The sequence below is a fragment of the Mixophyes fleayi genome, chromosome 7, assembly GCF_038048845.1.
Source record: "Mixophyes fleayi isolate aMixFle1 chromosome 7, aMixFle1.hap1, whole genome shotgun sequence".
In the NCBI taxonomy this organism is placed as follows: Eukaryota; Metazoa; Chordata; class Amphibia; order Anura; family Limnodynastidae; genus Mixophyes; species Mixophyes fleayi.
Genome location: NC_134408.1, coordinates 99,368,348 through 99,394,176, shown reverse-complemented (window position 1 = coordinate 99,394,176; position 25,829 = coordinate 99,368,348). Strand labels below are relative to the sequence as shown.

The 25,829-nt window shown below is 40.0% G+C and overlaps 1 protein-coding gene across 1 annotated transcript in view; it reads right to left on the bottom strand.

The window, feature by feature from the left end:
• Positions 1–4,184: 4,184 nt before the first annotated feature.
• PARD3B (par-3 family cell polarity regulator beta) overlaps positions 4,185–25,829 on the bottom strand; it is a 1,062,783-nt gene continuing 1,041,138 nt past the window's right edge. Inside the window, exon 23 of the mRNA XM_075180190.1 lies at positions 4,185–5,447. Coding sequence (XP_075036291.1) covers positions 5,129–5,447 — 319 coding nt within the window. The 3' untranslated portion in view covers positions 4,185–5,128. The remainder of the gene's footprint in view (positions 5,448–25,829) is intronic.

Sequence of the window (25,829 nt, the reverse complement as noted above, 5' to 3'; positions counted from 1 at the left end):
TAGCAGCAATATATATACGCAGCACATAACTTTCTTCTTATTGACCCCTCGTTTACCGCCCACACAGAGAAGACAGTCAGACATTGCATTTCCACAATCATACAATTTTCTTTGCTGTCAGCATATACAACATACAGTACCATCTACTTTGAGGGAGATCATAATAGCAGCTCCCAGACAGAAAAGGTTGATATTGCTAAACTATTTTATCAGGTAGAAAAAGATGTCTTGATATATAGAATTTTAATTAAGTGAATTACTTGGCAACTTTTAGTAACTCCACACCAGGAGATCCCAGGTGAGAGGTTAGGTGGCAAGTGCGGAGCGGTGGGGAGGGGGGGGAGTATCATGCTGAAGCAATCATCACTGTGGCTCTGCCCATTACTGGGATGCAGCAGTGGGCCGGACCATAGTGACACGCACAGGGCCAGATTAAAGGAATGGAGGCCCCTGGGCTAAGGGTGCCTCCATTCCCCTGTGAGGGCCCCACCGCGTGATCCGAGCCGCCCCCCCGGTGAGCTGAGCCGCCCCCAAGGCACTTACCTCCTTCTCCTGGCATTGCGGTCCTTCCCTGGCGCGCTGTACGCTCTTTACTGAGGAGATCTCATGAGAGTGAGAATCACGAGATCTCCTCGGTAAGGAGACTACAGCGCGCCGGGGAAGGACCACAGTGAAAGTGCTCAGCAGCATTGATTGCGCCGGGGGCGCCCCCGACCGATCAATAATGCTGTTGAGCACTTTCAAGGGCCCCCTGGATGCCCGAGGCCCCTGGGCTGTAGCCCAGTTAGCCCTAGGGTTAATCCGGCCCTGGACACGCATCGCGTCATTGAATCCCACCTCCACCTGGGATCCAGGAGTGTGCCTGCTCTTCCGGGAGGTCTCCCTGAAATTTGGTAGCCTCCCTGATATACCAGGAGAGTAGGCAAGTATGGAAGGGCTATCAATGCTAGTCTTCAACTGAAAATAACAGTGGGCTATAGTTCTTCTTCTGTTACCCCCCACTATTCAGCCACTCACTGTAATCACAACATATTGTTTACAAAAAAATATACAAACAAAAAAAAAAACGGCATATGTTTAGCACAAATTTTCTTTGCCTACATATGAATGGCTGTAATAGATGGATTTGGATCCACAGACAAAATCAGCCAGAAAAGTTTACATAGTATATTTTCCCAAAAGAAGTGATACGTTGATTGTAAATTAAGATCTTCTAGTTCATTTGTTCTAAGGAAAAAGCAATGTTTCCTTAGAGCAAATGAACTGGAGATCTTTATCAGACAGTGCTGTGTTGGCTTATTTCATGTGTGGGCACATTTCCAAACACAAGTGACTCATGCCAGAACAATGGTCTTGAAAGAGGAACAAATAGTTTGATTGAACAACTAAAGTTGTTTTTGGACACAATCTGTAACGTACAAGTTGAATATTTATATCTGTTGAAAGCTTCAATTAAATACATAACTTTTGAAATTGCCCTTTCTGCTCCCGCTCAGTCCTATTTAGACAGCTTGCCATTGTCTGTGCTTTAGGATTCATTTGCTGCAGTGTAAGTTTGTGTTTTCTATTTTTACATTGCATCGGAGTATATTTTAGAAACTGTGTAATAAATAGAGGAGAATATTTGTACATGACTCTAAGGGGACTGTTTATCAAGTAGGAAAAAGCACCAGGGGCTAGATTTACTAAGCTGCGGTTTTGAAAAAGTGGGGATGTTGCCTAATAGCAACCAATCAGATTCTAGCTGTCATTTTGTAGAAAGTACTAAATAAATGAAAGCTAGAATCTGATTGGTTGCTATAGGCAACATCCCCACTTTTTCAAACCCGCAATTTAGTAAATCTAGCTCCTAGTCTGGCAAAAAATTTTAACTGAACTTAGGGCTTCTCCCTATTTATCAAGCCCTCCTTCTGGTGGCAGCTGCCACCGGGTCTGTCCAGTGAAGCTTAAGCCTATTTAACTTGGACAGTGGTGGTGCGGTGGCGGATCCAGGGGGGGGCGATCGGGGCGATCGCCCCCCCCCTAGCAGACACTTGCTGCCGACGGCTGCACAGTATGTGCAGGTCCGTCCAGCCGTGACAGGCAGGGACAGTGTGCTGCCCGGCTGCTCTGACTGTGTTTAAAACACAATCAGAGCAGCCGGGCAGCACACTGTCCCTGCCTGTCACGGCTGGACGGACCTGCACATAGTGTGCAGCCGTCGGCAGCCTAAGATGTTAGAAAGGGGCGGGGCCTAAATCGCCCCCCCCTAAATCGCCACGGGTACAGCATTTTTCTAGATCCGCTCCTGCGCTGGTGTAAACTTCAAGTCCTTTTGCAGAAGGAAATGGCTGTGCCTGTCTCTGGACAGCAAAGAATGCCCCTGAAAATGCCCCTTCTCCACACTGACACTGTGTGTAATGTATAATAACACAGATTCTCCTGTGTCAGGTCCAATTTATCATACTATTTTCTGTTGTATTTTAGGTGTAGTGAGACTAATGAGCCCAAGGATTACACTGTTCACTGTACTTGTAATATTTTTGAACCGTGAATTCCGCCAGTTCAACCAGTCTTGCTAACTTTTAGAACCCAAGTCTTGCTGTTTCAAGGACCCATCTTGCAGAAGGAATACACCACAGTTTTAGCATATAGAAAGGTGATACAAGCGTACAGAGGTGTGGAGTGATACAGTTAATTGCTCTTTAGAACAACATTTTAGTTTCAGGCTATAGGTCCCCAATGAGTAATCCAACTTAATGCTGAGTTTTTTTATGTATCCAAATAAAACTGGCGTATAGAGCAGCAGAGAGAAAGTTGGTCTTATTATTGTAATAAAAAATTGACATGGCTCATGCTGTTTTTCTTGGCTGTCCTGCATTGTGTCTGACTCACAGTCAAATTCTTCCAGTACAGCTTACTCTGCTTATTGGGCTGCCACTCCACCAGACTATAAAGCTGACCATCCACTGTGAGAAGAAACCCCCCTCCCACCTGGGGCATCTCTTTTTTTTTTATTAATGGCCGCACTGTTTAACATCCCATGTGTGCTACTAAAAGAACAGCAGGGGAAGTTTCAGCTGAAAAATGAAAAAAAGAAAAAGCATAGCCAGGGGTTTGAAATGTTCTATTGCTGTGATACATTTTTCACAGCAAAAAGCATGCAGTGACAGAAAGTATTGATTGCACACTTAGTATGGGATCAATACATTCTGCAGGCTGAATTCACTTTGAACATGAACTATACTTGTACCTTTCAGCTCTCTCCCGTTTTGTTTTTGTTATTGGTTTGTTGTCTTTTTTGTTTGCAGAATTTTTAAAATATTAACTAGTTCTGTTAGTTCCAGGTTTTGGTCCTTGTTAGAATATGTAGAATATGGCTTTTCTGTTCATAACTGAACCACCTGTCACTCCTGGGCTCAGCTACACCAGTGGCGCACGCAGGGGGGGTTTCTGGGTCTCCAGAAACCCCTCCCCTCCACATGATAAACGACCGTTCGGCCCTAGATCGCTTTAGTGTGTGTGTTGCAAAGTTGAGCGATTATCATTTGAAAACTCATTGTATCATTTGAGTTGATTTTATAAACGGAATAAAAATCTCTGTCAACGATGTAGTTACAATTCTGCAGTGTGTATGTCCTCACGACCAGCAGTGTAGGCAGACCTCTGTAGAGTTTACAGAGTCATGATCTTTTCAGCAGATGGTTATGACAGATGAAGGGCACACATCTGAAGGTAAATCTTGTAAAACGTATAATGTGCGCACATGAATGAGCATGCTGATCGGGACATTCATTCATTGGTAAAATCGTTAACGATATCGCATCGGGAGAAATTTTCTGTACTGTATACCCAGTATAATTGGCTAAAACAAAAGTGCTGGCCCCCAACAGGACCAACTACATGTGCCTTACTCCTAGGGAGAGATGTAATATGCTTTGGTTATCCCAAACTGCGCAGAATGGTGGAGACTGTCGAGTATTGGGCCAGCAGTTTCCTATTAGTGAACATGACACAGGTGTGCAGGTCAGGATAACAAGTGTAGCCAAGCCCTTAGGGAAGGTGTTGTAATGTGATATCCCCTTCTTATTCTACGTAATCACCATAATACCATCGGCATACAAGGCAAATATTAAGTATTTTAAAATCTTGCTTTGTTTTCCCATATACTTTTTGCCTTGTTTTAACTTCAATTATCACACCTGTTTATATGCCGTTTGCATTTAGGTTGATTTTTGTACAGCATATCCAAATTAATATAGAAAACATGAATCAGTCCAGCATAAAGTTGTGCGTTTGCTTTGCACATTAAGACTTGTGAAGGCAAAAAGTCTATTGTTTAGTTGTCATGATTTGCATAACCATTATTAAATTATCAGTATATAACAACCTACTGCTTAGAGCAGGCATGTGCAACCTTCATCATAAACCACAGAACTACAGCTCCATGATACTCAGCCAGGGGTTTGCTATGAGCCATGACAGGACAGAGGTAGTGATCAGAAAATTAAAGAAACCCCTTAGCCTAGCAATCAACAGAAATCTGCTATGACTTGTGGGTAACTGAAAAGCCGTAGTGTTGATGGCCCATTTGATACATTGGAGAAAATCTGTAAAGTGATGCATAATAGGGAATGTAGGGATTTTAAAATACAAAGTAGAAAAATGTGCCCATTTAATCTAGTAATACAATATAATATGTCTAGGTTACTGGGAGATCACGCTGGTATGTGGAATGTATCATTTTTAATGTGATCATTTTTCCAGTAACACCAAACCAACATGTTAGTAATTTTTGCAGTTATGCTACATTCTAGAAATGATACTTACATATGGATGTCATGACCACCTGCGGCTGCCACACAAACCAAGTGAAAAACAAATACCTTAAATTCCTTCATCTTCAGGAAATTGAAATATAGTAAACTACACATATGGTTATAATCTATATTCATATAAAAAGACTCTAGACATCATAATGCACTTATTGAATGGTTATTGCGTTACAGAAGGTTATTGTACAACCTTTCCATAGGGTACCGTTAAACTATTTTGGCATTTTCATATTCAGCAGCATATAGCCTTGTTGTGTCCATTGATATACCATGCGACTACCATGTGTTGTCTTTGCAAACGTATTGAGTCACATCTAGACTGCGGCAGTCATGGGGTTTTTCTGTCTAGGATCTTGGGTTCTATAATGGTACCGATCTTGTCCCGACCTTCCGGCAGTACCATATCCTGGCAATCTGTGTCCTTGCGGTGGAGAGGGTGGAACATCTTGTCGGAGAGGACCCTTGGCTGTTGGTGGCTGATATGGAGGGAACCTATCTTCTTGGTGTGCTTGGGATCTGGAATAAGTACCTTTAATGTTTGAAGTAGCCACATCATAGTAATAAGGCGGCTCTCTCTCTTTGTACATTGCACGCGGCCCAGACATGTATTCTACAGCATCCATAGTTCCAGGTCTGCAAAAGAAACACCAACATATTACACTTAATTTACAGGTTAAACCACTATGAAACATACAGCCACTCCCTCTCCTCCAAATGTTATGCCCTCACTAGAGTTGTACCCTAATCTCCCATTGTATTTACCCCATGGACAATAGCATAAGAGGGTGACACACTTACATAACTAAGCTGCAAACCTCTATAACAAAGGCCTATAGTGGTGTTAGACCAACTATAAAACACACATATCTAGTATCCTTATGCTTGAGAGAAGTAGGGAGTTCCATTTTAGGATAAATAGCAAGGGTATTTTTATTTCATTTTTCCCTTCATAATGTCTATAAAATGAAATGTTTTTTATTACAATATGTTTACAAGCCAAAGTCTCGTCAACAAAAATGTATATAATTATTTTGCACAAAGTAAAACATAAAACAGTTATCCCCAGTCAAACAGGAGCATTCCCAGAACATGAAAATCATACCCCTCAAAAATCCAATCTATAATATAACTTCTGCACGTGAAACTGATCAGCTGGTGCCTACGGCTGCAGGTGTGCACAGTCATCCTCCTACCTCACTGCGTGTGACAACTGTCATCCTTTGTTCATCTGAACCCCAAGATAATCCGTGCAGTTAATCCCACCATGTGTGTGGCCAATCTGGCTATATATCCAGTCATTTGGCAGTCATGACGACTGAATGGATCACACTGTGTGTGTGGTCAGCATTAGCAATACTCCATTAAAATGTCATATGCTAGTCCACTATGCCAAGAACTCTGGTTCTTTGATATATCCAATTGTGAGTTTATAGAAGAGAATGTCATCTCTGTCTTAGTTTAATCTCTAGACAAGAGATGATTGATGTCTAGAGAACAAATTTGGCCTAATATAATCTCATGTCCGGAAAATTGTTAAAAATAAAAAATCTACAAGAGGCCTTAGATGTTTCCAATAAATTTTAACTTTGTGAGAATCACAGTCATGGCAGGTATGACATTGTATCTAGGGAACTTTATAGCTTATTTTATATGTAGTGGGAAACACATTGTAATATGTGAAGAGAAGTTAGAAGATGTCATTTAAATTGATAAATAGTTACTATATACTGCTTTACATGATTTCTTGACTTTTAGAATTTTGCCATGGGAACATGGAACATGGAACAGATTTATTTAGAAATCATTCAGAATGTAGGGCCTGATTCATTAAGGATCTTAAATGAAGAGGTATCTTATTTCAGTCTTATGGACAAAACCATGTTACAATGCAAGGGGTGCAAATTAGTATTCTGTTTTGCACATAAGTTAAATACTGACTGTTTTTTCATGTAGCACACAAATACTTGATAGCTTATTTGTACACTGAAATTTAAAGTTGATATTTGTGTGCTACATGAAAAAACAGTCAGTATTTAACTTATGTGCAAAACAGAAAACTAGTTTTCACCCCTTGCATTATAACATGGTTTTGTCCAGGAGACTGAAATAAGATACCTCTTCATTTAAGATCCTTAATGAATCAGGCCCCTAGTGAGGAACTAATAGGGGCGTATTCAATTGTCAGCGTTAACGCTGAAAAACGAGCATTCAAAAAATATTACCGTTTATACGGTAATATTGCGCGCGAAAACCGTTAATACGGTAGTTTACTCGCGGAATTTCCGCGAGTAATTACCGTATTAACGGTAAGATTTTTTGAGCGCTAGTTTGTTAGCGTTAGCGCTAACAATTGAATACGCCCCATAGAGTTTCTGAACAAAACTGTTCTCACAACCAAGGAAACTTAAGTTAGTGGAATTGTTTTATCTGTTTTTACATATGGAAAAAAAACAATTGCTTTAGTTCTCTTTACAGGACCGATAAATAATCTCTTAACATAGACCCATCTCTCTCACGCAGTGGAAACTGCCATTGTCTTTGCTGATCTAAAGTAAGAAGACAACAAATGACACCATTAAGCAGCAGGTTATTAACGAACTAGGCACAAGTGATATCAACTTGATGCTGGTTCTGAGTGAATTGATTGCATTCTCTTCAGTTTTGGTTCAGCTTACAAAATGGCTGCCTCCACTGTGTGTGGGACTACCATTGCCGTGCACCGTGGAGATAATGGGGCCGCTACATGGCAGATACAGAGGGTCGGGGGGCCCCAGTTCCCTCCTTCCTGCCTCCCTGCTCTGGGGCCCACAGCTCAACTGTTCTGTCTCTGTGTGTGTGTGTGTGTGTGTGTGTGGTGCCCCTTAGTAAGGGTGTAAATACATAAAACTATGCCAAAACACATCAGAAAGTTAGTCATGAATTTCATACTTGGCAACTCTCCCGGAATGTCTGGGAATCTCCAGCATTTTGCGAGAGTCTCACGGACTCCTGGTAGAGTGTGGCAATCTACCGGAACTTCCTAGTGAAGTGGGCAGAATTAGGTCCCAAACGGCATGATTCCCGGTGAATTGCGGCGTTTGGCCCCGCCCCCACTGTCAAATGATGCGTTCGCATCATTACGTCATGGGGGCGGGTCCAAAATGACGTGCATTTTGGAGTTCCCCCCCCCCCATCACGCCCACCTCCCCTGCAGGCTCCCGGAGACCCAACATTTTAAAGTTGGTAAGTATGATGTATTTGTGTTTTTATTGTGAAATAAATGAAAACACAGACAAATATAAAAGCTATGTGAAAATCGTGTCACAAGTAGTAGACTAAGAAGTAGTGAGCTACTGCAGTATTTGGATGGACCTCACTTTATACATATTGCACAAAAAAGCTCTAACACAAGAGAGCCACAGACAATGTGGAGATGTCTCAAAGGATCTGACATGTAATACTTATAAAACTGAAGTACTGGAACAATCCTTTCAGGTCATGTTGTACAGACCCTGAAACTGTATTATGTCAGTGCCAGGTGTTAAAATATATTGACATATAACATGTACACAATTAGAACTAAACTCTATAAATTAGAGGAGGAAACATAAAATGTAGCAAGGTTTCTGGAAAACAACTGGACAAGACTAAATTAAAATATTAATCTATATTCTTCCTTTCCAGATGTCTCTCAGTTTGCACACAATAATAGAGAGCAGCTTATATACTATGAGATTTTGGCAAGAAGATGATGTTCTACTTGTAAAATGAGCGTTAAGAAGAAATCTGCATTTCCTCTGTCTGGACAGTGCCTGCAAGGATGCAGTGACTTCTGCTATTATTAAATGTGTCACCTAAAAAGGGGTTATTGTCACCTGACACAAAAGCATTGATATGTCTATGCTAGTTCATCAAACAAGAGACCAGGTGTAAGGATGGTTATGAGACCAGGTGTAAGGATGGTTATGTACAGCTGATATTGGTTGTTTGGAAATACTTTTACACATGTGACGTACCACATAACACGTGTTTGGGATGCATGCCAACAAACTAGTGGGTGGTATTAGTGGATGCCATACATTAGTTGCTCAACTCTATCAGTTAACATGGACACTCTCTGTAGGTCTGTATCTTGGAGCTAGGTGAGAACAGTGTACTATATTCCTCATTACCATAGTCTCCAGCAGGTAATCCTGTCACAATGCCAGAAGAGATTTTTGAAACTGCAGTAAAACAGGCCATTGCGCAGAGGTGTGAAGTTCCAGTAAAACAATGTTTAAGCTCAGTTTTGGCTTTGCCATTCAGGTCCATATTACAGGGAATTTAGACTGTATACTGCAATAGGACAGGGACTGATGTGAGTGAGTTCTCTCTACAGCGCTGCTGCATTAGTGGCACTTTATAAATATAAAAAAAAAAATTATGATCTGGGGAAGGATTTATATAAAAAATAGATGAGAGAGGTGTATTAATGTCTTTTTTATATATATTTACCATACTTTGCCTGTATTTTCAATTAATCAAACTACATAGAACTAATTTCAAAACAAAAGTCCTGGCTACATACAGTATGTAAGTGTTCCTACTATTAGAAGCAATACAATTCTTTCCTTTTTGTGCCAAATGCAGTCAAACAATTGTAGGATCATATTCCCACTAAACCTGTTAATCTCAGAATCTTAATTCTAAGGAAAGAAAGTCTGCAAGTAACTGAATGGTAGCCGATCATTTTAAAAGGTAAATAACATTCTTCCACAAGTACCATTTAAATGTTGTTACTCTCCTCGCAGTTAAACAATATTCCATAAAGAGTTAAAAAAAACAAGTGGACAATCCTAAATTAAAATATCAATTTATAGTCTTCGCGTCCAATACTATGATATTTTGGCAAGAAGATGATGTGTTATATATCTATCAATCTTTATTATATATATATATATATATATATATATATATATATATATATATATATATATATATATATATATATACATACATTCATACATACACACATACACATAAGCTGGGTACACACTACAGAAATTTCAACTTTTTATGCCGAGCGATTTTACATGCGGTTGATGTTCCGATCGCTCGGTCCATGGACTGCATACACACTAGCCTTGTTAAGGACGATAAAGGGAAGAGCGGAAGTCCCTTTAGCGACTTTTTACAGCCATGCTGTCGTGAGCAATGACTGTAATTTCGTACTCACTGTTGTGGATCGGTCGGAAGTTTATACACACTACATATCGGAAACGAGATTGGAATGAAAATATTAAACGGTACGACCAACCAAATGAGGCGACAATCGTCCATTTGGGCAGATTTTCGACCATCGTGTCACTGCACACACTGATTCGACTTTTGAACGAGAGGTCGTATGTCGGCTGATTTAGCCGATTATTGGATGAAAACTGTGTAGTGTGTACCCAGCTATAGATGCCTACTTTCCCAGAATGTCCGGGAGACATTCTCTGGTTCCTGGCTATTTCTTTACTTAAGTAGCCGAGGGCGGGGGTTAAGACATCATTTGCGTATCATTGTGGCCAAATTACATGAATCGCCTAGCCCTGCCCCCACTTCCCTCCCAGTCTCCTGGAGCATATTTTGTCAAGTATGATATATATATAATTTTATATACTATGTATTTTAAAATAAAAACTAGCATACCCCCTGTGCAACACAGAGGTTGCTCAGTACGTACTACTATTTCATGCTTTCTTTTAAATAACAAATTCAGTACAAAAGTTATTGGGGCGTAATTAGACATTTGTGATCCCCATAATAAATGTTAGAGAGAAACTTACATAATACACACAGGATTTTGAGAGGGAAGGAGGGCCCTGCACTTCCTGCTAGTAGCATCTTTGATTCCTATTGCTGTCCAGTACTACTAATCCAGTTACAGATTTCTAGTGTCTTCAATCAGGACTTTTCTGGGAAGTACAGGACACACAGGAGACCTAACCCTACATATTGGTATGTTAAACCCCACCTGCTAAGGAAGCTCAGGTTCAAGTCCCACTTTTATAGAAAGAAGCAGTTGAGAAGACTGTGTCTAACAGTTATGTGGAACATAAAAGGGACAAGCAATAAAATAACACAGCACCTGGCGTGTGTGTGTCATCGTTGCTTACAGTGTTTCATCTGTTGCTGGCAGTCAAACTTTCAGAGTATTTATTTATTTTTTATCTTGGCACATCAAGTCCAAATTGGGTGGATCAGAAAGGGTTGAAGAGCTGCTCATCATATCTACAAGTATTTAAAGTACTCTAGATATCCAACATTCAACAGTGGAAAACCAAATTGGGGTCCCTATTTAAATTATACATACAGGGCTAGCCACAGGAGAGCACACAAAATACATTCACAAGGCACTGTACTCGATAAATACTATTACGTCTGATTATCATTCCTTTTTGGTGAGATGTTGAACACATGCACAGCGTTATTTTATAGCACAACACCAAACATTCTTAAGGGCTTAACTCAAACCATCCCCTATTCTTTTACGGTGATATAATCGGTTTTACTACTTGTTGCCATATGGGTTTGCGATCATAAATGTAATCACTATCTCTTTCACAAGGGTCCACCTGGCCTGGGATAGGCGCCTTTCTTAAAATTCAAAGACGCAGTCAAGGACACACATTATCTGCCTTAAAATGATTCAATAATTGTCCCACTGGAATCACTTAGTGCAAATGTTTCCTGTCTAAAATAAAATGAGGTATTGGAGGTAGCACAGGCTGTGCTCCGTCTGGAAAACCAGGTTACCCTCTGGGAACTGATATTGGAAAATACAGGGTTGAATAAGACAAGCACTCATAGTCCATACTGAGATAAACCAGACTAGGTGTTGAAGGAAAAGACAAAATTCGCCTCCGACATACAAAAATGGTTCCTAAATGGCATAAGCTGGAGGACAACTGGTATATTTACAATCACACCTCCTCTTTATTCAGTCCTTCCACTCATCACTCCTCGGGAAATGATTCCCCTGCTTTTATTGCTATTGAAGTGGAGAGAAATAGACTATGCACAACCCAAGGATACTCCCTGGTTAACGTACATTTGACTGTGACTGGAACAATTTTATGTAATGAACAACAAGGTTTAAATGCGTTATTCTGCTAAACTCATTATGACGGCGCTGTATCTTTATTTGTTAAACCAGGGAGATGGAAACATATGAAACTGATGACAATAATATGTAGGATGCATTTTGTTGGCATTTTCTGATTCCCTTCTGCTCAGTAAAAATCCTGACCTATATATTTTTTAAAAATGATATTTTTCCATAGCAGGGGGTTATGAAGGGGTTTCACTGTCATGCTGTGAATGAATGTCTTTAAGTGTGGGATTAGGCTGTCTATAAAGTAAAAACAACTGCCAATCACAGACAGGCATGCAATTTTGGCTGATTGGTCTTTTTTAATGAGAAATGTGAATACAATAAAAACACACAATTTACATGTAACTTTAGAAGTTAAAAAAAAAACCATTTACATGCACGGTTTCATTTACATTACCAAAGATGGTGATTCAAAATGTAAAAATGCAAAATATGCCAAATATAATTATGCACTTGCAGTATCAGATTTCAATTTTGAGTCCTTGAAAAATAAAGTGGATTATAAACGTACATACAATTTATATACGCTATAAAGAGTTAGTAAACTAGCAAACATCTCTATTAGAATGAAAATTATATATTGCTCTACAAACACCACTAGTAGGAATGATGGAAATGATGCTACACACTGTTATTACATCAAGAGCTCTGACTGAATAAAACCATCTGCTATCCCTGGACATAGTTTTCCAACCTTAATTAATCAAAGGCATATAGTGCCTTATAATCATTACTGACCTGTCATCACATGACTTTTCAAGCAATGTATGATTGCACTAAAAAAGTTAACTAGTAACATACTCATAAAGTATTATTATTTATCTTTTATTTAAATGTACATTTTTATTTGTACACTTTACCTTCAAAGAACTTGCTGTGAAATTATTTTGTACTGCCTGTTCTTTTGTATATTATGCTGTGTGTCATGTTGTTTGTTGGAGTTGTGCATGAAACAAATATTAAAGATAATGGAGCAGATTTTTATAAATGGGTAAAAAGCCCTATACATCACTGGGGATAACAAGTCTATCACCAGCTATGTCACTCTCAGCGATGTATTTCCCAACTATTTAACAAGAAACGTACCACCACAATACCTGTTGTGTTATCGCCATCGAAAACAGATTAAAACCTTTATGCTTTCCACATTATTTTTTAGAGGGCGTGGGTTAGGAAGCTGGTGTGCGGCTTGGATTGGATGCAATAAGTCTCCACAATATCTATACATATTGGGGAGACTGAAGGATGTGCAAATCATTTGCATAATATTTCACAAGAGAACGGCATTATCGCTCCACTGATTTTTTTTGATCTATTCAAAAGAATTGCTCTATTGCAATTAATTTGGTACTTTGGCACCACATGTTGAAGTAATACATTACAAAGTGTTGTTTTCAATTAAAATGGTAAACTGCTTTAACCTGATTTGGTGAGACACTGCATTGCTTCCTCACAGCACTGGGGCCATGACTCCTGTCCCATCTGGGTGGATTTTGTAGGTTCGCCCAGTACAACCATGGGTTTCATACAGTTTATTTCTACAGTTCCAATACATAATGGTAAGTTAAATGGCTTCTGACAAAGTGGACGCTAGTGTGTGCATGCGTGTCAGTGGCGCACACAGGGGGGGTTTCTGGTTCTCCAGAAACCCCTCCCTTCCGGGAACCAACGATACTGTACAGCAGCCGCGGCGCTGTCAAAGAAGCGCCCGCGGCAGTGCTGTATTGTAGTATAATACAGCACTGCCGCGGATGCTTCTTGACAGCGCCGCGGCTGCTGTAGGATTCAGCCTCGCTGAAATGGAGCTGCTGCGCATGCGCAGCAGCTCTCTCTCGCTCTATTTATTTTTTTCCCGGGGGGGCGGAAACCCCCCCTTCTAAACCCTGCGTTCGCCCCTGTGTGTGTGTGTGTGTGTGTCAGAGGCTCCATAGGGTCTGCACTCAGTCCTTGCCCCCCACAGGGGGGGCATTAACCATTCAATGTAAAGTATTGTGTAACATGTTGGTGCTAAATAAATGATGACAGGTCAATGTTTGAAAAACAACCATATCACCGCTTGTTAAATAGGCATGCAATGGAAATGTTTTTGTCGGAGAAAAGTTGGCAACCACTTTGTGAACCTTGGTAAATAAGGTACTCATTGTTCCTCTTGGACATTAAATATTGGTATGTATGATTTTCATGGAGAAGCAACCACGTTCATAGCAACAATGTATGAGAGTACAAATTTAATGTCACTCCTCTAGGCTGCTGCTTTCCTGCCCCCATCCACAATCACCATAAAGCTGCACGGCCAAACTTCAAACACACCCCATAAACCTAGGGATGCCATCATTTTGAAATGAAAAAAGAACATGCATCCTTCTTTGTAGGTCCCAAATAAGGTCAACCAGTTACGTGAGCCTACACACGTTTTCTATAAGTTTATACAATAGAAAATAAGGATTGTGAAGACTGTAGTTTGAAAAAAAAAAAAAGGTCTGTACATACAGCATTCCAATAATTAAAATCAAAACTGATATTTATTGCTGGGAGGCATAGGAACAAAATGTGATAACATAATAAAAATGAAATAAGGGGTAGCCTATTGCCCTAGGCCCAGGATTGTGAGGTCCTTGCCCAAAGCTAGACCTTTTCCATGTCTTGTTAAATCAATGTGCACAGTATAAATAGCTGCTGCTGATGAATGTATGACCATCAGAAGGATACAATGTAGTTTGCAGATAATTACTACCGTGTGATTTCACGACTTCTAAATTTGAGGATGGAAGGCTATGGACAAAGTTTAGCATTTTATATTGGTACATAAACACCTAGGGCCTGATTCATTAAGGATCTTAACTTGAGAAACTTCTTATTTAAGTCTCTTGGACAAAGCCATGTTACAATGCAAGGGGTGCAAATTAGTATTCTGTTTTGCACATAAGTTAAATACTGACTGTTTTTTCATGTAGCACACAAATATCAACTTTAAATTTCAGTGTACAAATAAGCTATCAAGTATTTGTGTGTTACATGAAAAAAAAACAGTCAGTATTTAACTTATGTGCAAAACAAAATCGAATTTACACCCCTTGTATTGTAACATGGTTTTGTCCAGGAGACTGAAATAAGAAGTTTCTCAAGTTAAGATCCTTAATGAATCCGGCCCCTAGTTCATATACTACCTAGAGAGAGTCTTAATTGGGCTCTGGATGCTAAACAGTTTTAATTTGCATTATGTCATAGCTACATGTGTGGTACTATCACAGGATGACAAGGAGACTGACACTTGCAGTTCTGTGTGTAGATTGGGAGGGATATATTACCCAGCTTGAGGCAGTAGGCAGGTTACACTTGTACCTCTTAGAATCAGACAGATGTCTCCCAGTGTCTTAGGATCTCACACACACTCCCAACACTGATTGTTTTCCAAAGCTGACTCAAGTAGTTCAGTTTTCCAGCCTGTTCTCTTATCCACAATGTGACTCCAGCTATCAGATAATGTAAACCAACACAATCCTGCTCTCTCCTATGACACATGCTGAGTGAGCCAGCAGAGCTGTCTTTAGTTGAAGGTCTCTGTTTGGATTTCAACACGTGTGGGATTTCACAGATTTTTCAGACAGTCATGTTTGGTTGAATCATGGCTGTGGCTAGGTGGAAATACCTAAACTGTTAGTTTTAGAAAAACAAAAGTGTTTTTAAAATCTTTTCCTGGTGTTGAGAATGGGCTTCAGACATTCAAACTCCATAATGAGCTACAGGCAGAATAATCTAGAATAAATGATCCTATACATCTACCATTTAAATTGTGAACATTCATACTATCACCATACTTTGGTAACCTATGGATTAAGGCTATGTATATAAGACAGACATGGCAGCAAGTGGAAAACAGTGTGTTGCCGGCAGGGCCGGATTAAGGGAATGGAGGCCCCTGGGCTAAGGGGGCCTCCATTCCCCTGTGAGGGCCCCCCCTCCCGTGATCCGAGCCGCCCCGCAACCCCCCCCCCCCCCCCGGCACTTACCTCCTTCTCCTCCTTCCCCGGGTCGCTGTACACTCTTTACTGAGGAGATCTCGTGAGAGTGAGACTCACGAGATCTCCTCAGTAAGGAGAATACAGCGCGCCGGGGAAGTACTGCAGTGAAAGTGCTCATCAGCACTGATCGGGCTGGGGGCGCCCCCGACCCTGACCGATCAATACTGCTGCTGAGCACTTTCAAGGACCCCCTGGATGCCCGAGGCCCCTGGGCTGTAGCCCAGTTAGCCTTATGGTTAATCCGGCCCTGGTTGTCGGGCCCCATAGTAAGATTTGATTAGGTTCACCCACTCTGTTCTTAAAAAAGCAGAGCAGAGCCCTCTTCTGAGCATGTGAGGTCTGGTACATGTGCCACTCAGAAAAGACCTCCGCTCTGCTCTTTAGAGAGCAGAGCAGGGGCATCGGGGGAGAGCAGGGATTGGCATTTCGGGGCACCCTCACCTCCAGGCCCTGTAGCGAATCAACCTCTGTAGTTCCACCACTGCAAGGCAACAATGGCTTGTTATATCAAAAATCTATAAATCACTCCTCAATTGCTAATTTCACCTTCTCTGGATTGTAATTTCCAGTAAGGTTTCCAAAAATACCCTTATATAATCCCTGTGCATCCAGCGACAGTAAATATCTGAAAGAACAATGTGTATTTTTAAAGTAACAATACCTTTAATTTGTGATTAGTTTCCTCTTATGCAAACATATATATTTACAAGTCCTGGTTTTTAGGGGTTTCTTGAGAACTATTTCTGCCTATTATAGCAGTTTGCATTACTGAATGTTACTGTATGCACAGCCGTATTAGTTACATCATATAAGCTAACCTGAATTTTAGTAGGCAGACTCTATTAAAACGTAATTATTTAGAAGGTAACACACATATAAGGGGCAAATAGGGACTAATTTTAAAGCTTAAATACTAGAAGAGTCTTCTATGTAAAAACATCTGCAGCACCCCATAATGTGTGGTTTAACACTGCCAATTAAAACACAGCTCACTTTGCCAAGTGTGCAGTGATGATTGTAATTAGTGGCCTCTGACCTTCATTACATTTCACACATAGTAATAAACAGATGTACAGGCCCCATGCATACATGTATATACATATACTGACAATGTAAACCATAAAGCGGGTAGTTGTTCAAAGTCTTGATTGTAAGTTGATGGCATGTATTATGTATAAATTATTTCTTACTGCTGGATTTGGTGCTATATAGTGATTCATCTACTGCTAGTGAGAATTGCTATAGAGAACTGCTATATCCAAACAAGTTATTTCTATCTATCCCTGTAAACATAGATAGACAGACAGACAGATACATCAGCAGGAGCAAACAGCTTGCAGAATTGGGACATAGGTAAAAAGTCTGCATCTGATAGCTCCAATATGGTAGTGTACATCTCCCACTGATAATCCAAACATGCACAAGGACATTGTAAAGACAACATTTTCTACCTTGTATGTAAATAAAAGAGAGGGCAAAAGCCAGTGATGGCAATGATAAGAGGATCTAACACATTTTATGTGAATACTACAAAGGTGTGGTACTGGGGTGAGGATGAGATCAAAGAAAAGTGAGAGTTTCACCCATAAACAAAGGGTATTGTGCAGTCATTAAGTCAGATTGTGTGCAGACAACAAGTACCTGTGAAAATTGTTAGCACCTAAACCACAATACTCTGATTATCTCTAAAAAAGAGTTGATTTAGATTGGCGAATGTCTGGAAGGATTAACTTCTTTGTTGCTAAAGCAATTTAATCAAAGTATGTCAAAAGAAACCAATATAGGCAGCAAACATTATCACTTTTAATTCTGCATAGAGGAAGAACTAAATAAAACTGTTCTCCCACAGACTGATGAAATACAAAATTATTGCTACAAATGTGAGATTTGTTGCATAGCTTTAATAATAAGTGTTTGCACATTCTTTCCCCCTTAGTTTTCAGCTTTACATAAACAGGGCATGTGCTATTTTGCATTTCACAATGCAGATTTGGCCCAATCAAGTTATGAATACTTAAACAGGTCACTTAATGTAAAATGGGCCACAACTGCACATACATGCATGCAAGTTCAACACAATAGAAGTGGTTAGAATTTGACACTTGTGCCCATGAGCTCTTATGATCAGTATGGGCAACTTTTCGTATATTAGCCCATAAAGACATTGTTCAGTCACAGCTAGAGTGGCGCTGACCGGCAGATTCTGTGTTAGGCGAAACATTCAGTTCTGCCAATGTGTTCATCATAAAAAAATCTAAAAAAAAAAAGTACTAAGCATCTTGAAAACATATCTTTCCTATTTCTGGAAAATGTCATTATAAAATTTATACAAAAAAAATAATTAACCATTTACTCAATCAGAAGAATCAGTCCTTAGTTTAATTACAAGTGATCTGTTATTTTGTTATTAATTAGATCAGTTAAATAATGTTCTATGTTCTTAATCAGTCAAGTCTGCACATAATATAAAGATAAAGCTACTAAGGGGTCTGCTTATGGGGACCCTTCACATTTTCTGCACGTTAACTATTATTTTTTATCGCAATAATAATAAATTATTTAATGTGCCTATTTATTAAAATTGTTGAACCGGGAAAGCGGCTTCCACAGGAGCCAGTCCTGGCAAATAGCCTATAGAAAGTGATCACTTTACCTCCAGGTTCTGTTCTGGCTTTTGCACTGCATCATCAGAATACAACTAGCGTTAGGAACACCTCCTACGTTAGGCTAATGTTAAATAGGAACTAGGGATGTGCACCGGCGACTTTTGAGGTCTCGTGTTTTGTGTTTTGGATCCGGATTTTCATTATTTTTGGGGTTCGGATTTGTCTCGCAAAACACTTGACGAAAGGTCTCGGTTCGGATTTAAGGTTTTGGATTCGGATTTTTTTTGAAAAAAACATGAAAAGTTTAAAAATCAAGTTTTTGGGCTTATTTTCACTCCTACGCTATTATTAACCTCAATAACATTCAATAACAAGCATTTCCACTAACTTACAGTGTATTCTGAACACCTCAAAATATAGTTATTAGTCCAAAACGTTGCAACGAGGTATCTTTCTGTACTGCGTAGAAGAGTGGGTCACCACAATATATATAACAAGAAAACCATCAACTTGTATGATTCGCACCAATAAATGTACCTGGACTGCGTAGAGGAGTGGGTCACCACAATATATATTAAAAACCCTGAACTTGTATGATTCGCACCAATAAATGTACCTGGACTGCGTAGAGGAGTGGGTCACCACAATATATATTAAAAACCCTGAACTTGTATGATTCGCACCAATAAATGTACCTGGACTGCGTAGAGGAGTGGGTCACCACAATATATATAACAAGAAAACCATCAACTTGTATGATTCGCACCAATAAATGTACCTGGACTGCGTAGAGGAGTGGGTCACCACAATATATATTAAAAACCCTGAACTTGTATGATTCGCACCAATAAATGTACCTGGACTGCGTAGAGGAGTGGGTCACCACAATATATATAACAAGAAAACCATCAACTTGTATGATTCGCACCAATAAATGTACCTGGACTGCGTAGAGGAGTGGGTCACCACAATATATATTAAAAACCCTGAACTTGTATGATTCGCACCAATAAATGTACCTGGACTGCGTAGAGGAGTGGGTCACCACAATATATATTAAAAACCCTGAACTTGTATGATTCGCACCAATAAATGTACCTGGACTGCGTAGAGGAGTGGGTCACCACAATATATATTAAAAACCCTGAACTTGTATGATTCGCACCAATAAATGTACCTGGACTGCGTAGAGGAGTGGGTCACCACAATATATATAACAAGAAAACCATCAACTTGTATGATTCGCACCAATAAATGTACCTGGACTGCGTAGAGGAGTGGGTCACCACAATATTATTAAAAAACCCTACATAGGTCTGAATTCCACCCAAAAAGTTTATGAACTGCGTAGTGTAGTGTTCCCCACAATATTATTTAAAATTTTTGCAGCAACAGTCAACGTTGTTTAATATCTGATACACCTCTATCTGGACTGCATAGTGGAGTGGCCCCGGTACCCAATTTGGTACCGGGGCCACAATACCTCCTCCAAACATGGTACAGACCATTCGTCATTGAGATCCCATCAAGTATGTTAAAGACAGACAGGGTCGAAGTGTTATTGGTTGACTTTGTAAACCAAAAAACTGTCCCTGTTGCACATAGTCGTGCAATGAAGACTGACTTTTTCATTTAAAGGCACCATCTTTCAAGTGTAGTGTTTGTAAGTCTAAGTCATATTATACTTTTGGTAAAATTGGTTTATTTTGTTCCTCTTTATGGTAACTACTAATAGAATTAAAGTATTAAATAGAAGCGGCAGTTCCTCTTTATGGGAATTAGTAATAGAATTAAAGTATTAAATAGAATTAAAGTATTAAATAGAGTGGTATAGAGTTGTAGTGTGGTATAGATAGAGTGGTCCCCACAATATAATAATAAAACCCTCAACTGGTCTGAATTCCACCAAACAAGTATCTGGACTGCGTAGTGGGGTGGCCCCGGTACCCAATTTGATACCGGGGCCACAATAAAATAAATACACCCTCAACTGGTCTGAATTCCACCAAACAAGTATATAGACTGCGTAGTGGGGTGGCCCCGGTACCCAATTTGATACCGGGGCCACAATAAAATAAATACACCCTCAACTGGTCTGAATTCCACCAAACAAGTATCTGGACTGCGTAGTGGGGTGGCCCCGGTACCCAATTTGATACCGGGGCCACAATACCTCCTCCAATTTCCAAGTGTAGTGTTTATAACATCTTAACACTACACTAATTCTAGCACGTCAAAACCTCTTGTTTTAAATAATGACAGGGCATTTAACTTTTGATTTAATTTATTGAATTTGTTGGCATTTCCTTTTACTTTTTGAACATGGCAAACGACTGTTGAATGGTCACATAATGCCAAAAAAAAAGTTGCAAGATGGAATTGTCCTTGGGCCCTCCCACCCACCCTTATGTTGTTGAAATAGGACATGCACACTTTAACAAACCAATCATTTCAGCGACAGGGCCTACCAAACAACTGTGGCTGAAATGATTGGTTTGTTTGGGCCCCCACACCAATAAAACAATTCATCTCTCCCTGTACAAACTAAACAGGCTCTACTGAGGAAAGATGTCGTCCTCATCCTCAACCTCTGATTCCTCTCTCCCTACAGTGTGTACTTCCTCCTCCTCACACATTATCAATTCGTCCCCGCTGGACTCCACAACCACAGTCCCTCTGTACTGTCTGGAGGGCAGTGCTGTACTTCATTGAGGAATTGATTATTCATTTTTATAAACATCATTTTTTCTACGTTGTGAGGAAGCAACCTCCTTCGCCGCTCACTGACCAGGTTCCCCGCTGCACTAAAAACTCTTTCCGAGTACACACTGGAGGGGGGACAACTCAGTTAAAAAATAGAGCCAGTTTGTACAGGGGCTTCCAAACTGCCTTTTGGAGTTCTACCACGTCACTACCTCTAGTTAATTTAGATTGCAAGGCTTGTAAATATAAATACTTTGAAGATAAAAAAAGCAGGCTGCACAGACTGTTGAGCTAGAAAGTGAAATTAAATGGACCACGTTACTTTGGTGGCTATCTATGCCCCCCCCCCCCCCCCGCCCTACACTTGTAGTTGAATATAAATAAAGCAGCCTGCATAGACTGTAGAACTAGAAATTCAAATATACAAAGAAATGGACAAATGCAGTTTGGTATCTGTCTGCATCAGATCCCCTCTCCACTAGGAGTAAAACAGGAAATTTTTCAGCCGTTATATAATCTAGAATATAAATAGAAATTGAGAAAGGCAATTTGGTATCTGTCTGCATCATAATCATCAACATCCTCCTCAGCGCCAGCTACATCAATATCCTCCTCCCAGTGTACAACATTCACACCTTCATTAGCCAAATCTGTAACTGGACTGTGGGTGATCCTTCCAGCATATGCAGAGGGCGTGCTGCAAATGCTGGATGGAGTCACCTCTTCCCGTACAGTGATGGGAAGGTCAGGGTTCACAACCAACAACACCCTTTGACTCGCCTTGGGGATTTGTGATGTCATCTGTTTAGAAGGCAGAGTTCTTTGCTGTTTTGTTGTTGTTGCTGACAGCATAACTCTCTTAAATTTTTTGTAGGGGGGGGGAGGTGGGCTTAGATCCTTGGGTGAAGCTGGACCACTAGTCATGAACACGGGCTAGGGCCTAAGCTGTTCCTTGCCACTACGTGTCGTAAATGGCATATTGCCAACTTTACGTTTCTCCTCAGATGATTTTAAGTTTCTCTTTTTGCTATTTTTTGAGAACTTGGGCTTTTTGGATTTTACATGCCCTGTACTAGGAGATTGGGCATCGGGCTTGCCAGACGACGTTGATGGCATTTCATCGTCTATGTCATGATTAGTGGCAGCAGCTTCAGCATTAGGAGGAAGTGGGTCTTGATCTTTCCCTACTTTATCCTCCAAATTTTGGTTTTCCATTATATGTAGCACAAGAGAGCGTACCCCTAAGCCACACACACTCGGCAAAGCCTTTAAAAATTATATGCGGCACAGGAGAGTAGCACTGGACTTATACTGCTGAATCAGTGAACTTTGTAATAGCAGTACCACTGGACTTTTACTGCTGAATGTGTGAACTTGGTAATATTGCAGTACCAATGGGCTTATATACTGCTGGATTGGCTTTGCAAATTTGGTTATAATTTTTTTTTTTTTTAATTTTTTATTTTAATTTTTTTTATAACTTTTTTTTTATTTTTTAAAAACTTGGGAATAATGGGGAAATAACTATGCCCTTAGAAGCACAGAGCACAGGACACAGCACCACTGGACTGAACAGGACACGGCACAGGACCCAGCAGCACTACAGAACTCAGCAGGACAGAGCACAGGACACAGCACCACTGGACTGATACTGCAGAATGTGTGAACTTTGTAATATTGCAGTACCACTGGACTTTTACTGCTGAATGTGTGAACTTGGTAATATTGCAGTACCAATGGGCTTATACTGCAGGATTGGTTGTGCAAATTTTGTGGTAATTAAAAAAAAATTAATTAGTTTTTGGTATTTTTTTAAACACAGGGGAATATTGGGGAAATAACTATGCCCTTAGAAGCACAGAGCACAGGACACAGCACCACTGGACTGAACAGGACACAGCACAGGACCCAGCAGCACCACTGACCTCAGAAGGACAGAGCACAGCACACAGCACCACTGGACTGATACTGCAGAACACAGCACAGCACAGCACAGCACAGAACTAAACAACACAGCACAGAACTAAACAGCACAGCACGAGATCTACCAGGACAGAGGACCACCTAACACACCCTCCCTCTACCCTGATCAATGCCCGAGTGAAGATGGCGGCGACTAGCGGGGAATTTATAGGATCCGAGTATCGCGAGATCCGACAACGGGATTATGAGTCAGAGCCTCAGTTTCAGATTTGAATTTGGCGCCAATACCCGGATCTGTCTCGGATCCGACTTGGATCGGCAACGTTCGGGTGGGCTCGGATTTCAGAAATCCGAGTGCGCTCATCTCTAATAGGAACATAACTTAATTTTGCCTATACCATGCAGAAACATCTGTTTCTGCATGGTGTTAGGTTTGATGACTAGGCCTCTAAATGACTTATATATTCTCATTTAAGACTGTATTATAAGATGAATTGTCAAAGCGTTTCTTTGATAATGTCTGCTCCAGTTACTGGAATGCATTGGCATTAATGGAGTAGTTAAACATGGATGTCAAGTGCAAGCAATCGTTATACACCGCACATCAGACATGATTATGTTTATGGTGTGCTGTCACTGGTGATTAATGTAACATCAGTGGTCCTAGCCCTGGAATGGAGGCCAGCTCTCAAGGTTTGGTTACCCCCCCAATGGCTACATGGCCAGGCAGAATATAAGCAGGGGCGTACTCCAAAATTGAGTAACCCTTTTAAGATGGGTAACAATTATTGTAGTCAGGTTGGTTGAAGAACAGGATTTGAAGTTGGGACCGCAGTTAAAAGCATGTCCTGTTCTTGCTTCAGCACAATGAAGAGATACACATCCCATGCTCAAGAGTATCTATGTCCCAGAGATAAGACACTTGTACCCAATGTTACAAATCTGTGGAAAGTACAACCACTTAGATAAATAAGGGCAATTGTTGTAGAGATTTGATGATGTGTGAACTAAAGACAGAGTTGTTTTCTTTGTTTACACTGGCAATGATGGGTTCTAGAGTTTCAAGGTACCATGCTGTGTTTATCCAATTAGTCTAAAGTTAAGCAGGCTGCAGAAAAAGGTATATCCTCATTCACCAATGTGATAGTAACCTGAGAATGGTGTTTAAAATGCTTGTACTTAAACTGTAAGTTCTTATGCACACCAATTCCCTTTCTGAAGTGTTTACTTAAACCAATGGCATTCCTAACTCAGTACTACAATGTTAGCTATTTAATTAATCCATAGGGAGCTGTATAGGTGCTGTTACACATTAGCGTTGTCACTCTACACGCCGTATGTTTAGTAGTTTGGTCGTAATGCGCTTTCCAAGAGTAAGATAAATACTCTCCTAAGTGTCCGCAGAGTTTACTTTTGCTTCTACCCAACAATAGTTGTATACTAAGACATGATAACAGTAAAAAGCGATATAAAACAATATAAGTAAAACAATACAGTCATAAAGGGCCTGATGCTAAGTTGGACATATACCGTTTGCATAGCATAAAATGCCCTCAAAACAAGCTGCACATAAGCAAGTATGCACATTCGTGCCTGCTTGTGACTGGATCTTGCATATATTATATGATTATGTGAGCATATTTTAGCAAGATTTTTTTTTTATTTGTACACTAAACATAGAATTATAACTGCTGAATTCTAGAGGTTTGGTTTTATTCCTACCTAGTAGTGAATGCGTATTTCGCTATCAAAACAAAGGTTTTAAAAAATGGGTGCAAGTGACATCAACCTGGAGCAAATGCTACTAATGCGGAGCTGCACGACTCTTGCAATTCCCCCAACTTTGCATTTACAGAACTGCAGGTTTTTTGTGAATGTATTTTAAACTGCATATTATGGCCTTGTTTTTTTCTTATGCTCTAATGTGTAAGCATGTACTGCAGCATATGTTGTACATATATATAAACATATAAATGAAAAACATGAACACCACCACACAAAATAATGAAAAAAAACAAATCAAGCAATACAACAAAAACTGTATGCGAAAAATATACAGCTTTCTCAAAACAAATAAACTTTTTTATGTCCCCCAAACAAGTTCATGGACTATGTTTAATTTGGAATATTTGCACTTTAAGAAAGGGATCCTGTAGTGTTCAACAAATATATGGCTGCTGTATTATTATGATTTAGGTGAGGTAGTTTATTTTAGATTTTTAGATGGAAATAAGAATTACACAGGCATCCCAGAAAACATTTATTTCCATTACTTTGATTTATAAAGAGCTAGCAAAGCTATAATTTTTTGTGGTTTATGGGGGCTCCAAGTGGTTAACAACATTGGCCTTCTCTTCCCACGCCTAAAGAGCCCTGTGTGAGTGTAGCAAATCACTTAATCACCTAGTGTGTGCATTTATCTAAGCATAATTGTCCTCCTATCACCTCCTGAGCAATGCCCATCCCACTAATTTATTCTGTTACCATTCTGTGTGAGGCAGCTTCATTCCGTCTGTGGGCGTGTAATAGGACAAAGATTCAGTTGTGTCAAATTGTGCAACACTACCGCCCACGTACAACACATGGAAGCTTTATTATGAAACTGTAATAATTTATTAGTAAGAGAACAGTAAAATACCTGTTG